This window comes from Nyctibius grandis, chromosome 3, assembly GCF_013368605.1.
Source record: "Nyctibius grandis isolate bNycGra1 chromosome 3, bNycGra1.pri, whole genome shotgun sequence".
NCBI classification, from domain to species: Eukaryota; Metazoa; Chordata; class Aves; order Nyctibiiformes; family Nyctibiidae; genus Nyctibius; species Nyctibius grandis.
In genome coordinates, this window is record NC_090660.1 from 11,333,004 (window position 1) to 11,348,864 (window position 15,861).

Genomic DNA, 15,861 nt, shown 5'->3' on the forward strand with positions numbered 1-15,861 from the left:
TACTATAAAGGAGGAGGGGGAGAAAACAGAGATATCTCTTTTTTTGAGAAGAATGTAGTCCCCATTAAGACTGCTGTTTATCTGCTGCCGTGAAAAGGCAGCTTTTCAATAAATAAAGGAAGGGATTTTATGCCTCTATCTAAGCCACCTGTTGCCTCAGCTGCAAATAGATACTTACCTCTTAATATGAATGACTAATAAAATAGCTACAATATATTATACACATGCATTATAATTTATATATATGCATTATATAGATGTTTATAATCTGTTTGTCCTGAGTAAAAATGACCATTGCAGCTACAAGAAATGTGTGTGCATTCAAATGCTCCACAGCAGGTTGCCACCATAAGAACTTTGTTCCCCTTAGTTTCCATGCTGTCCTGTGTCAACCTAAAGCTGGATAAACACAGAGGAAGATCACGGGTGTTTGTACAGGGCCCGGCGCATAAGCCCCTCATATCCTCAGAGATATGAGCCTCTGACTAGAGCTCCTTGCTGCTGCAAAACTACAAATATAGCAACAGTGACATGGAAGGGCTAACCCAGGGAATTGTTCAGCAAGAATAGCTCAGGAAATAGTAACATCTGTGATAAGACATAAAAAGAAATTCTTACTGTCTCTCAGTAGCTGGGTTTAACCTAAACACATGTCAAGCTGCTCATGGCCACCAAAAATTACTGACAGTATGGCATCCAGAGGGCTTCTGTTATGCATGAATAGCATTTCATTTCTCTAACAAGACTGTTGCCCTGTGCTCCAGGGGAAGCCTTTGGGAGAAATGTGCTGTAACAAGGCCCAGCTTCTCAGAAGCAAAGGGCTTCACTCATCTCCACTGTAATTTCAGGGGAATTAAATGAGATTCAACAGAGATGAATTTTAGCCAGCCAGCTGCCTCAACATAAACAGTCATTTCTTTCTTCCAGTGAGCCAGCTAGATAGCCAGCAAGGAGAAAAAGAAGAGTACCTCACCCTTCTGCCAGTCCTACAAGATAAAGGTAGAAATACAACATACTTTGAGGCTGTACTGCAATCCTGCAAACCCTTGCCCAGTGATAATACACATTTATCAGACGTAGCTCCATGAGCAGCTTCAGACACTGTCACTAGAGGAAGCTGCCGAGCCACAGTCAATGGGAGGCCCTTGGGCCACTCTGCAGATGGCTCCGGGCTATCCAGCAAGGAGCAAACCCTGACCCGTTCCTGTCACCCCATTCAGAGCATGGTTTAGTCAGAGGCTGAAGACAATTTTTTTCCTTAAGAGGAAATTTCTGGAATGTTCCATCCCCTACGGAGCTGTTACTACATGGCCACAGGGTCTGCATCTCCTGTTCTTTATAGGACCTTACTTAGAGAATTACATTTTCCCCTGTTTCAGAAAGCTCCAGGAACAAGGTTTAAATCAATTTCACTATGATACAAAGCTAGCAGGTTAAAAGTTAATGGCTTCTTTTTGTGTTACGTTTTCACAAAGTAAGGCTGAAGCTATCTATTCCCCTGATAATTCTTACAAGGGGTTTATTGGCAAACGATGGAAAAATGACCACACCAGCATGTTACTGGGAACAGTCGGCTATCAGCATAACTTGATGTGATGTCTATAGACACCACAGCACTAAGAACAGCAGCTGTTACCGAGGCAAACAGCTGAAATAAAAGAGGAAGAAAAGCGGCTTGCAAATAACCGCCTTTGCTAGTCCAAATGGCTCTTAATACTCTTCATGTAAAGATACTCTGTTTTTAACATCTGCTTGAAGTTAATCTGAAGAGTTTTTTGCAAATAGCAAAGCTGGTAAGCACCTGCTGCTTTAGGATAGATGAACTTTTGCAGGCATATAACATGCTATTTTATTCCCGTCCGCTCTCACAAACACCACCCTATACAAAACAGAAGTGAATGGACTTTGTGAAGGGCACTTTAGTTGAAATTGGATAGCACTATACACAAGTATTGCCAGATACCAGAAGAGCTGAAGAGTCTGGTTCAGAAATATTCTACAGCCTGAGGGTCTAAGTAGCCTTGGAAGGGTGACTAAGGAAATCAAAGCAATTGCCAGTGACTTAGGTTGGTAACTTGGAGGTCAAAACTAATCAAAACAGAAAGTTCCTTGAACCACTTCACTAGGCTGATTTTAAAACTGTCCTTTGCATCAGCGTGTTTGAGTGCAGCACAGGTCCTGTCTTCCTGGCATGAGGGGAATGCAAGAAGTGCAATGTGTTTTCTGCATTTCCAGTTCACTTTCATGTTTTCTGTCCCCTCATTAGAGTTTCCCTGAGCCATACTTCCCACAAAGAATTCCACCTTACTTGAATGATTGTTTGATTCCAGTCAGGTAAATCAAAATGGCAAAGAAAAGAAGACAAAAGCCAGGGTGAGACTGAACCCCTCTTTATAGCAAGTCTCCATAAGCCTCCTCATTAGTGAGAGTTGTCTGTCTTTTCCATGCTCTTCTATTTCAACGGGGAATTGTCCTACTGGATGTGTCCATGCTGTAAGACAGTTGATCTACAGTGGAGCAGTTAGTCCCTCCCTGTACTTTAGTGACCTTTTTTCCTTTGATTTGTCCTTCAACTTTTGCCTGGCCTAATTTATGACTGAAATTGTTTGCAGTTTCCGGAATGACCATACATGTTCAGACATAATTGAAAGTATCATGATGCTCTGTTAGCTTGTGTAGCTGTAACTCGGGTCATAAACTAGACAAGAATTTGTCATGCAGGAGAAAACATAACAACAAAGGTTCAGCTCATCTCTTGTTTCTGTGACTGCACAAAATTAAGAGGAAAAGTGGGAAGGGTGACTGAACCCCAGGTGCCTTCCGAGACCTTGTGACAGCTCCTGTGTTCTTAATTAGATCTAACTCATAATCTTTTGAGCTCAGTGGAGACAGCCACTGACTTTGGTGGAGGGACCAGGCTTGTAAAGAAAAGAGGAGGCAGATGGGCAGCATGAGTGAAAGGGATAATTTTTTTTTCCTACTCTTGAAACCCATGCAAAGGACCAGAATGTCTTCACTCCTCAGGTCAAGGACTGAGATTTTTGACTAGACTTGTCTTTTCATCAGCACTGCTCTAGAAGGGAAAGATGCTCCTCATTTCCTAGATCCTTTCCTACCTCTGCTCTTTCCTGAAAAGTACATAAGACATTCTCCAGTCTTACAAAACCATGTCCAAATTTGATTGTTGTATTTAAAATCCTTCCTTTTTGTCTGTACTTTCACAAGATAGTTCTTTCAGTTTTGGGAGAGAGATCATCCACTTCCACAGATAAAATTCCTCTGAGTTTTGCTTCTGCCTTGGTTGCATAGACATTCCCATACTTCTGTTGCCCTTTGGGAAACTGCCTTTGATTGATACACTGCTCAGCAGCATCATTTGAGCCTGGAGTCTCCTTCATGATCTGTGATGGCCTTGAGTTTGACTCTTTAAGCAAAGAGACTGGCAGAGTGACCCTCCAGTCTATGTTGTATGCAGAATACCCAGATAACTTCTACATCTTTTTTTTCTCTAGTGCATCTTTGCAGCCTTTGCAGAATTTAATTGGCGTTAATTCCAAATGAACATGTGAGTCTTTCACACACAAGTTTCTGGAAAATCACAGCACTGTATTTATGCAGGTGGAAACAATAAGGTATGTTTGGGAAATCAGATGTCAATTTCGAATTTGAGAAGCCAAAATTTTATCTCAAACTGCAAGTTATTAACTCCTACCACTACTACTATGAATTTCCTTCCATAAAGCATACATAATTCATAGCTGCATGTTCACCCTGCACTGTGAACGGTCAGTGCCATTTCTGGGTATCTGAGTATTTTTAAAAGCCCTGCAAATGCAATGTTCATAATTCTAGATAACCAGGATACAGTGGATTCAGTTGCTATGGTTGCAGGCAACAGATAGGGAAGATCTCTATTGCACCTCAGGCAGCAACAACTGATTGTGCCACTAAATCCAGTTACACTCATTTTTTTTATTATAATAATTCACAGTTGTGCTGACTCTCCTGCATGTAACATCACTGGCATTAGCAGAGGCAGGAAGACAGGCAATGTAAATTGAGGGCCTAGTGAAGAAGTTGTCCCCAGCCTAAAACAGTGACCTATAACTACTAAGTATGTAAGCAGAAACGCTCCGAGTCAAATGTATCCATGCAACAATGAAATGTCTCTAAAAGCAGTCCACATCAGCTCCAGTATATCTTGACAATAAATTACAAGCAATTCCAAAAGGTGATTCTTCTCATTTGTTTACATTTTATCAAAAAGATTTAATGGCATAGAAAAGAGCTCATTCCTTTAGGAGATCTTGGATCCTTTCAGAAACAATCAATCTGTACCACTACATCAGTTTCATTACTCACCTGAGTACCGGGAATTCAACCAGTCTTTTTTGTGCAATGCAATTTTAATGTCACTAATGTGACAATACATATTCATCACTAACATATTCCGTAAACAGCTCCTTCAAATGCAACAGCACTTATACGCTGAAGACGCATGTGCCAATAGAGGGTATACATTAAGAGGTTAACTAATATTACCTTTCCACACTACTCTAATTAGGGTCATAATGACTAAGAGGTTTGAATGCACTTACTTAAATGTGCCAGGCTTCTTTTTTTTAAAAAAAGTATGTCTGAAGAGTGAAAAAAAAAAAAGAGCATGTGCACCTCAGCCCCTTTCTCGTTATCAGTTTGGGATTACAGGCCAGAACAAGTTTACTTTTTAAAAAATAGCTACAGTTTTCAGTCATGTGAGATGCAGGAACCAGATGGATACTTTGCTGTTTCAGTTTAGTGGAAAGCAGAAAGGGGTGGCATTATAAGTGGTTAAAAATATCCTCTGAGTCCAGCTAAGCAATGTCTATTTTCAGTATTGATTACCAGGGATGCATTTTTAACAACCTGTATCTCTTAACAGAGGTAGCCAATTAGAGGTGCTGTGACTCAGCAAGTGTCTGTCGTTTTACCATTGTGTCTGCCCACCTAATGAATGCGCACTGGTGCAATGCACAGTGTCTGTATAGCTAGCTGAATTCATCAGAACCAATCTAATTTTCACAACGGTTCTTTTAGAACAGTCTCTGTTGCAGAGAGGTGGGATCAGAGTGACACTCAGTGGCAAGACAGAAAAAGTCATTCTCAGTTTCTCAGATTCTAACATCTATTATTAAGATGCATAAAATATTAATCAGATCATTATTACTATTTTCTGTCTGTTTGATAATAGTCTATGTAAGCATTATAATTCAGACCAAACCATGTACTTTTGATTATGCAAACTGAGAGAAAGACTGGATTACTTACTTTACCAAGGCCACCCTCAGTCGTAACTTGTGTGCTGTGATCTCCTACAATTGAAAAAAGAAAAAAGAATTGGAGAAATCGAACTAAAAATCTCAAATACTGATTTGCAGAAATAAGAGACTTGAATCACCATAATTTTACATTCTGCTGTAATCTGAATGTTGAACAGTCTGAAGAATAGCATTTTACATCTTGCATACAATTTAGCATGTTGCATGTGTATAACTGACAGTTCATGACCCTCTCAGTTATTTGTGCTAGATCAAATAATTTTCTGTTTCTGAATGCCCACCAATATATGGCTAACTGAATTTGGCATCTGAAAAAAGGAGGCATTTTCCCTTTTATGTAAGTAAACACTGGAATAAATTATAGAATCTACTATTAAAGATTTTCAGCAGCAGTATTGTCGAGCATTTGATAGAAATATTTTAGGTGGAGTAGTTCTGCAGTGAGGTAGTGGTATGGACTGTCAGTCTTTCCAGCCCTGCCTGCTTTGATGCAGGGAAAAATTCAGAGTATTACGTTCAGTTATGGCGCCAGAAATTCTTCTGAGCCTGTGGCTGCCTAGAGTCACTCAAACTCACAGCAGTCAGGGATGTTAATAAATAAAAGTTATCAAAATACGATGTTCCTTGAAACACTGTATGTAAAATAATTTCCATCTATCTCAAACAGGGTCCTGTTGCATCATCCATGTCTATGCGATCTGTTCTAACAAGCGGGTCATGCCTCTCCCCACCACCGCCACCACCACCGCCACCACCTGGACCTCCCCCTGTCTTTGATACAGAAGCCGTAAAGGATGAAGGAACCGCATCTCGCTCAGCCCTATTTGCACAGCTTAACCAGGGAGAGGCAATTACCAAAGGTCAGGAGAAAAGAAATCAAATTTTGGCCCATGAGTCAAACTACATCAACAGCTGCTACATGTATTAACTTAACTTCCACTGCATTTTTAAGTTACATTTAAGCAACTCAGATTGTTCTGAGGCTTGCAGTGAGTCTGACGGATGAGACTGCTTACCAAAACCTCCTTTAGAAGCAACAGCACCCAAATATGTTCAGCATACCTGAAATTCACACCATCTGTTTAGATGTATCATCCTTTTAATTCTGAGGCAGCCAAGCTGGACATCTTAATCCCGAGTAGCTGGTGAACCTCTAAGTTGCAATTGCAATAAAAATTTATCCCCCTTTCTGATTCAATTCAGTGTACCAATCTGTGTCAAAATGTATTATGTTAGGTGAAAAGGTATGGCTCACAGATCGGTGTGGAGTACAATAATAAAGCTTTTTGTATTAATACTGGACAGTTGGAATCAAAGTAGATGGCTATGAGTTTAAATACATATTATTTATATACCTGCCTTTAATGCTGCAGGGATAGGTCAAATATTGTCATAAATTAGAAAAAGAATCTAATTTTTATGGATGAAAAAATATGATATAACAAGCTCTCAGAGCTCGCTACAGACAGAGGGACTAGAAGACATTGTGGCATTTCCTGTTAAAGATACTAAGATAGCCCATTCACAGTAAAAGAGGTTTTATATGAACTGCTAAAAATATGTAGGCAGTTACACTTTAGGTGGTTACCCAGGGAAACCTTGAGGAAATAAAAAATGTAAATTCACAGAATAATTTAACACAATTACAAACGAACCATTCCTGCTTAAATATGAACACTCTCAGTACTGGAAAAGAGACTCTCTTTTATAAACACCCCTTTTTTTTTTAAGGGCTTCGACATGTCTCTGACGACCAGAAGACTCACAAGAACCCCAGCCTACGTGCCCAATGTCCATCTGTTCGTTCTCCGACAAAAAGCCATACTTCAAGTCCAACCTCTCCCAAGAATTCCCCGCAGCAGAGCCATGCCCCTGTCTTGGAGCTAGAGGGAAAGAAGTGGAGAGTGGTGAGTTCCAGTCACACCTCTGAACTGCACCCTGCACATTACAAACCAGGCTGAGCACGAAATGTCTTGCAAAAGGCTGTCCATGATCAAGATGCAGCAAATCAAAGTCGCAACTAAAATGGGCTGAGTCTTGCATTGCTCTGCCTTGCTGCAGTTTAGCTGTTACTATTCTGTAGCATCTAAAGTTAATTCATTTATCTCTGAGAATCATATACTAATTCATCTGAACCGGAGAACGTCAGAACCAACATATGAATTCCTTGCAAAATCAGGCAATCCCCCAGAAACAAGTCCAGTGGAGAACTCCAGTTAAAATCCCTTCTTGCAGGCCATTTGTGCAAGTGAGAGATAACAGCATTATCACAGAACACTTTCTCCAGCTTTGTTAATCAATCGAATTATACATTTATTTTTTCATCACCCATTCCATGCAAGCATGTCTCCCATGCTTAAAAGTAGAGAAGTGTTTTCCTGTTGCTCAACCTACAGATGGAAAAGATATATTTATTTAAATTTGGGGATTTAATTTATGTAGGCATATACCAAAGAATATATGAGTGACTGTGTTGGTTAACAGAGGGAGGAAACAATATGCAATTTAGCCATGCAGAAGGTTACATACACAGTCATTACCGTGGAGTTGAGTTTGCACAAGGTGCAGCCACAGTTTGCCTGTGTTATGTTGCCTTAGGGTTAGAGTACCTGGAACTTTCCTTGTGGATCCCTAGTCTTCCCTTGACATCCATGGAGTGTAAGTGTCCTTTCACGCTTCATAATGAAAGGAAATTGCTTCACCTGTTACTCCTTATTGTATATGGTAACGCCTGCACCTGTTCCTAACACACTGTGTACACCATTAGCTAACATTTGGAGGAACAAAAACTTGCTCTGTTCCTCACGGTGCTGGCATAAATTGGAGAGGAGCCAAGCAACAGTTTTGTAAGTGCATTTTTAAATCATTGTGAGTGTATCATCTTTGCTACAAAATCAAAGGGTTTTGTCATGGTCTATGCTAAGTTCTTCAGTTCTGTAGCTCTAAAATATACATGTGTCATCTAAGGGTGAATTAGGTGAAATATCCGATTAGCAAGCAGATTAGATTTTTAAGCCACAGGAAGGATGTTGCCCTGTTGTAACTGAAGATGCAATGACTCGAGGATAAGTTGTGCTAAACTCTGTCTGACTGTTAACTAGTTAAAGACAACCAATTAAATAAACTTTCTTTTGAAACAGGAATATCAAGAGGATAAGAATGACCTGGTCATTAACGACACTGAACTCAAGCAAGTGGCCTACATTTTTAATTGTAACAAATCTACTCTTCAGATAAAAGGAAAAATCAATTCAATTACTATTGGTGAGTGGATAGCTCAGCTGGGCTTTAAATGCCAGTCTTGGAAAAACTGACTTATGGTTCTAAATCATTCCATTCCCTTTAATGGATTGATCACGTGAGTAAAGCCGCTCAGCTATGCAGTGCAAGACTGGGAATTTTTGTAGTTAATATAGCAGGTGTGCATATGTTTGCTTTTATCTTGCCTGCCTTATTTATGATTGCTTTTATTTTAGACAACTGTAAAAAGTTTGGCCTTGTGTTTGACAACGTTGTGGGAATCGTGGAAGTGATCAATTCCAGGGATATTCAAATTCAGGTAAATATCTGTTTGAGAAACAAAGATAGAAACAGACAGAGAACAAGCAGGGGAAAAAAAAGCCCAAGGTGTAGCTACAAGAGATTTAAAAAACTCGAAGGAGCACAACAAAAATAAGAGATTGATGCATCTGAATGTATCTTTATACACACTAAATTCTGCTGATGTATTTAGAAAATGCCTATGAAAACTATTGAGCATCACTGAACAAACCTCACTTAGCCCAGTCCCTTCTGGTTCAGTGAAGCTGAGAGATCTGTACACTGTTAAGAACTATTACTCTGGCCCTAATTTTCTTGCTTTCAGGGTAAACAGCTCCTAGCACTTGAAAGTTCAGCAGTGCTTATGGAACAAATTCTGGCAGTTAGCTAATGTATTTCTAAGCCCAGAAGATGGTTACTTCTTTTCTTCTTATTCTCTTAATGGAAATGTTCAAATAGACTGTCAAAGGACAACTAAATGACATAAAGTAGATGCCGGGATTTCAAAAATCTCCCCTGCCATCAACATGACACATTACATGAGTAAGGAATGTGGTCACTTGCCTACAAATGGGCTATGAGCTGCTACTGGTTTTGGTTTTGATAACCAGTAAGCAAATCTTCATCAGAGATCACCTTCCTTGTGGTTCTCATGAAAAGAAAATAGATGTTTTTTAAATGTATATATTGCCCACTCTACTGGGGATACGTGCCCCTTTAAAAATCTAGACATTCTGCCTGACATTTACAGCACTTCACGCATCCCATTCCAAAGAGGTCTAACTATGCCTGGTCTGGTACTCAGTTGGGTCCGACATACATGACCTAGTCTCAAGAAAGGACTTTAGGATGTATTATTTTAAGCAAAAAAGAAATGAAATCTTAATTAAATTATACCAAACTGTCAATCTTGAAGCAAGGCGAGGTCTTTTGCTTAAAAGGCTGTGCCTGCTGTATGACATTAAATGTAGACAGCTCTGCTCCATGCTTCAGAAATACTGGTCACAGCCACCACAGGGAATAACAGCAAGATGGTTTTTTATATTTCGAACCTTATGCAAGTGACTGACATTGCTTCCAGCTGTGCATCACCTTCTGAACTGTAACAAGCAGTTTTATTCATGATCACTATGTGTCTTCTTATGGCAGAGGCAGTCAGTTAAAGAAAAAGATCCCAGGCATTTATTTGAGTGTTTTTTTAAATAACTAGATCATTTTTATCATTACCTCTAGAACTATTCATGAAAGCTGAAAAATTCATATGTAATGAACAGCGAATCCACAGCTTGTTAATTCTCAAATAAAGGGGAAATATATTTTCTAAGAATCAAAATTCTTTTGATTAAGAACATTCTACGAATATTGCATAAGGCTTCTATGCCATGGAGCAGAGTGGAGCTTCACTTAGGAAGGTGGAGTCTGGCTATATGCTATATGCTGCTTGAATCAGGCAGCCTCTGCAGGGTTTGAGTATGCCAAGGGCTGAGCACCTCAATTTTCTCAGTATTTTGAAGAACTGAGCTTATAATTTGCAAATACATGATATGTTAATGGAACAATGTCAGTAAATCCATCCTGCAGATTTTGCTATAAATAGTTACTTCAGTGCCATATTGCTTGGCTCTCCTTCCTTCCAGTGGGGTTTTTTTCTTGCCAGATGTTTGCCAAATTTATTAAACACACCCTGCTTTTGTTCTCTATTGCATGAGAACCCATTAAAGAAAAGAAAGATCAGTTTAAGATGCATTGATCACTACACAGATCAGACTTCAGGATCAGAGTGGGATGCAAGAGGGCAGACAGACTTGTTTTTCATTTGTTGTCACATTTAAGGAACTGAAGCTGAAAATATATTCTTAACTTGAATGATGGGAGACACTCTTTCATTAACAACTACATATCTGTCATGTGCTGTTACTGTTTTATGGCTCAGAATAACCTCTGCCCTTTTGATGCATTGTCCAGAGTATATTGCTGTCCCTGCTAGAGAGGGCAGCAGGAGGAGGAATTTTTACTGACAACCAGCGAGTCAGCCAGTTAGCCATGAAGAAATCTTTTAATCTGTAGAATTGTAAACAAGAGAAGATTTCCCTTTCTCCCCAAGTAAATCTTGTGCTCGCTTTTCAAGTGACATAAATACCTTTAGAGATTTAATTAAATTGATCTCAGTACTTTTTTAGAACTGTAGCTTGCCTGAAGGGGATAAAACCCCTTTCCTATTGTATGCTGTAAAACCTGGATGAGCCTTGAAGTCTTCCGAATGTATTACAAAACACTTGTTGAGTAGTACTGTACGCTGGGATCTTTCATTTGCCCTTACTGGGTTGGAGTTGACGTGTTTGATTTCTTAAACAGTTCTCGCTGATGAACAAGGCGAACACCACCTAAATATCAGCACAAAAGTGTCACTGAAATTAGAGAGAATCAGGGAAGCACTTTCATCAGACTCTATATTAAAAGCTTGCTGTATAAGTTTGCAGTTGTGTATAGATCTTTGCTACCACCACCAAGAATTTTTGGAGTGTCTAACAAATCAAATACAAGCATCATGCAGGCAGCTGACACACAGATCAGATGTTGGTGGCCAAAATTAGACCTGGCAGGCAATGAGGATTTTATTAACAGTATCTTTGTGTGCATTTTAAGGTTTGATATTAAGTAGATTTAATTTTGCAGGTGATGGGGAAAGTGCCAACCATTTCAATTAACAAAACAGAAGGCTGCCACATCTACCTCAGTGAGGAATCATTAGATTGTGAGATTGTGAGTGCCAAGTCATCCGAGATGAACATCCTCATCCCCCAGGATGGTGATTATGTGAGTGAGATATTTTTAAAGCTTTCCTCCCCCTTCCCCGCTAGTCCTGGTAGTTAATACCGTTTAAACAGCTAGGAAAGAAACTAACATACCACACATATTATGTCACCGAAAAATGATCCAAAATAATTGAATTTCTATGTACTGATATCCCAGCTGTCAGTGCAGGAAGCACTCCTTATTTTCTGGGGCACAAAATCATTTCAAAGACCAGTTATTTCTTTCCATTTTGATAGATAATGGCTTCATCTCCTGCCCATTTAGTTTCCTTTTTTGATTTCTAAACATAATCTCCTAAAGAAACACACTTTGCACAAGAGCACTCAAGCCTGAAGATGATGATGCTAAAACTAAGATAATACTACTATATATGAAATAATACAGTATAATATACTTGTTTTTTCTAAAGCTGTTGATACATGGGTAGCATCTGTAGCACTTTCTAGTATTTTCAACATATGTCCTTAAAAGCCACTTAAACATGTGCATTTTCCTGGCTCCTTTTCTTTCTGCTAAGATTTTCATACTATGCCCACCAGCATTTCTAGTAAAGTCATGCTCTGTCACTTAACACACACTAGCAAGGGATCATGCAGGCAAAGCATACTCGTAATAGTTTCCTAGTTTCCTCAACAGAGCAGTGTTGAAATTGCACTCAATGGCCATAGACAGAACTTAAATGTCCCATTAATCTTTTGGGCTGGAATTTTGTATGGTAGAGAGGTTTAGGCTTTATAAAAGAAAATATGTAACAAGAGAATTCTCATGCTCCGCATTTCCAAAAGTGACTGCTGGATGCCCAGCTTCAGATAACTAAAAAGGGAATGATTTTCAGTGGGTGCATAGTCACCTATTTCTTAAAAAAAAAAAAGGTCTTTTTAATCAGTCTCACCTCAGATCACTGCATCATCTGAAATTACTGGCTAGCAAAACACCTATTTAAGGTCTGAATGAAAAAACTCTTCATATCTTTTTTTGTTTACTGGGAACAGAGAAACACCAACCATACCTCCCATCCTTTCACTGAATATACCGAATAGAAGGAGACTTTCTTTGATGTTCTGTTTCATTTTGTGTACCCGACAAGGGATGCTGAGTCTTTTGAAGTGTATCATCATGCTTAAAATGATAGGCTTTTTAAAATTTTATTCTTCCACATTATAATATAGCTTTCATCCTGAAAATTAGCCTCCTCGCTAAATCTCCACATCTAAATCCTTTCTGCTGTCTTCCAACCCAGACACTGATGGAATCTAAAGTCATTTGTGACATGAGGCTTATTTACTTAGTTGTTCCAAATAATGGTGTGAGAGGGATTATTGCAAAGTAGTACCATACCAAGGCTATTTGAAACTGGGTAGCAATAAGGCTTTTTCCTGTGTGGCATTGTAAAATAGCTTCCTAGGGTAATGAAGAAGGCTTCTCTCTAATCCTGGCATGTCTGAGCTATCAATGCTTTCTCAGTCATGTAGCACTAATAGTATTCCACCAGTTTTCATGAGGTATCCGCTGTTTATTTAACCATCATTGTTGCTTTTGTTTCTTACCAGAAAGAATTTCCGGTTCCTGAACAGTTCAAGACAGCATGGGATGGATCTAAGCTGGTCACTGAACCTGCAGAGATTGTGGGTTAACTTCCTAACACCATACAGCACTTGCTGACCGTGACCAGACCACAGACAGCATACACAACGCAGTAATGTAAAGAACTAGAAGTAGCAGTAGTTGATACTGCTGTGATAGGCCTTCGAGCATTAGCTCTGCATGCTAGAAACAATAACACATCTGGCACGCTTTTGCCAGGCATCTCAGTATTTTTCACGTTTCCACACAGTTTGCCTCCATGTACAATTTTAATTCTAAACGATGTCACGTGAATGTAATGGATTAAAACCCCCACCCTCCAGTCACATCAATGGTTTGAAATACGGTATACATTAAGCCAAAATACTGCATGATATACTTTGTTATCATCTTGCTTCAGTGCATTCCTTTTTATGTTTCTGCTAATCAAAAACAGCATCAAGACTTGAAGATGTTTATTTTTACCTATTAAGCAATTCCTGTATGATGCAGTAAAAATGTACCCCTAGAATGTATGCCGTTCCTTGTAGTCCTGTGGCAATCATAATGGGGTTTGTTTTAAACGAGCAAAAAAGGACAACTTTCAGCAATACATTTTGCTAACAGACGATAAAAAAAATATGGTATTTTAATCGAACACTTTCCTAATATGTATATTTAGAAGATCCCTGTGTTTTCTGTGAGGTGAGATTTTATTATGGTCCACAGACGTGCTGTTGCCCTCTCATTTCTTGCAAATTAGTAATTCTTTCTAAGCTAAAGCCTCATCTAAGCTAAAACTTTGCAGCAAATCAGTTGAAGGTTTTCTTGCTCCTTGGGTTTCTTTTTTTTTTTTGTGAGACAATCTCTCATTCTTTAAAATTTCACATTGTATCTTGCATCCTATTCACAAACATGAGGGAGGCGTGTATGTCAGATACCAGCTAGTTTCCTTACTAATAACGCTCCTTTAAAATATTGCTATTGTAGCTCATATTCATTAAAAATATCTTCCTGTTTCTTCCCCACATTTGTAGGAGTTCTTCAATTTAAAATATGTCCACAAAACAAAGCCATAGATTTATGTCATACTAATTCTGAGCCCCAATAAAGGGGTAATTTCCTGTTTAGCCCTCTGATTCTCCTTTTTAGTCCCTATTGTACATGCTTTTTTAACGAAGGTGCAGTGTTGTATACATTTGTACTGTTTCAGCACATAGTACAAATAAAATTTAAATTTAAAAAGTCAGCTTATGTTTTTGATCACTTGTAATACTTTATAACAGTGAAATCACAGTGAGATGCTTGCAGAGCTAGTTACAAGCTAAATTTTGTGCCTAATTTACCTTGAAAGTACATTAATTCTTGAGAGGTTTTAAGTATATCTCTGATTGTAAACCCTATACAATACAACCAGTAGTGCTCATTCCGTAAGGTTTTGCTCTCTGATGTTTAATCTATGTGTATAATGTGTTTGCTTTAATACATACCATTTTTTCAACAGTAAACTTCTTATGAAATAAAAAGGAAAATGTACTTGTTTAAATACAAAGTTGTTCAGATCTTGCTCCATTGCAGTGTTTGCCCTCTATGGTTTCTCCTTCTGAAATGCTGTTTCAAAAGCTTGGTTGAGAAAAAGTAGCTCCTCCTCCCATTTCATTAAATATTATCACTTTTGCTGCCATAACCCACCTCACAGTGAACAGTGGGTATTCTGCATGCTAGCAGATAAACCTGAAGTTTCTTGCATATAACTTCGGTGACAGCCAGAGAATTGAGCTTTTCATGATTCTCACTCTGTGTCTTCCAGAGATTATGTCTAGGGAGATGATCATGACCTGGTGCAAGTTTATAAGGTTTGCCTTCTATTTGTAGCTTTTCCCATTGTTTCCCTATGTGGCTTTGGATGTGTCCCTCCTGCGTTAACAAAGCACAAGTGGTCCGCTCCATATTTCACTTGGATGTGCTTCATATCTGAAAAATGGGCATCGCGTACTTGTCATGGTAAAAGGATTGTTGAAGGATTGTTTAATCCTTAAATCATAATCATAATTTGTTCCATAAAATAATCTCATTCTGGAGCATTCTGACCTGAAATAGACTCTTGCTTTCATCCAACATCACACAGGGATCAAATCAGTATGCAGCAACAGGAAGCCACTTAATCCTTTGGAGGTATGATAGAAAACAAGTATCAAATGCTTGATGACAAACAGAAAGCAGCAGGGCAGCTCTGAATCACTACATGAGCAAATCGTTTTAGTTCCTCCTAGGGGTTTAACTCCCCCCTCAAAAACAAGCTGTGTGAAGGCTGGTCTGATTCTTCTTTAAAAGTTTGAAAGCAAACTGCCTTGTGGCCAGACCTTCTTCCTAACACTCATGTTCCTGCAACATGCAAGACCCAAGTACATTTTTTTGACTGGTTTCTTAACAGGAAGAAGTCTTACGCAGTAACAGTGTGTGCCTGACAGCCTGAACACACCTGAGAACTTTGTCAGAGGGCAGAGGTTTAAAAGATAAGGAAGAAGGCCTTGCATGGACAGGCCCAAGGTAATTGCTTCAACTGGAGAAAAGGCTAACGCAGTCCATGCGTTATTGGACACCAGAAAAATAGAACAGGAGA

The 15,861-nt window shown here is 39.0% G+C and overlaps 1 protein-coding gene across 2 annotated transcripts in view; it reads left to right on the forward strand.

Annotated features, from left to right (window-relative positions):
- Nucleotides 1-14,790, forward strand: part of CAP2 (cyclase associated actin cytoskeleton regulatory protein 2) — a 69,288-nt gene extending 54,498 nt beyond the window's left edge. For both annotated transcript variants that reach the window (XM_068397247.1, XM_068397248.1), the window contains 6 exons: nt 5,986-6,178; nt 7,050-7,225; nt 8,459-8,582; nt 8,795-8,877; nt 11,535-11,675; nt 13,226-14,790. In XM_068397247.1, coding sequence (XP_068253348.1) covers nt 5,986-6,178; nt 7,050-7,225; nt 8,459-8,582; nt 8,795-8,877; nt 11,535-11,675; nt 13,226-13,309 — 801 coding nt within the window. In that variant the 3' untranslated portion in view covers nt 13,310-14,790. The remainder of the gene's footprint in view (nt 1-5,985; nt 6,179-7,049; nt 7,226-8,458; nt 8,583-8,794; nt 8,878-11,534; nt 11,676-13,225) is intronic.
- The last annotated feature ends 1,071 nt before the right edge of the window (nt 14,791-15,861 follow it).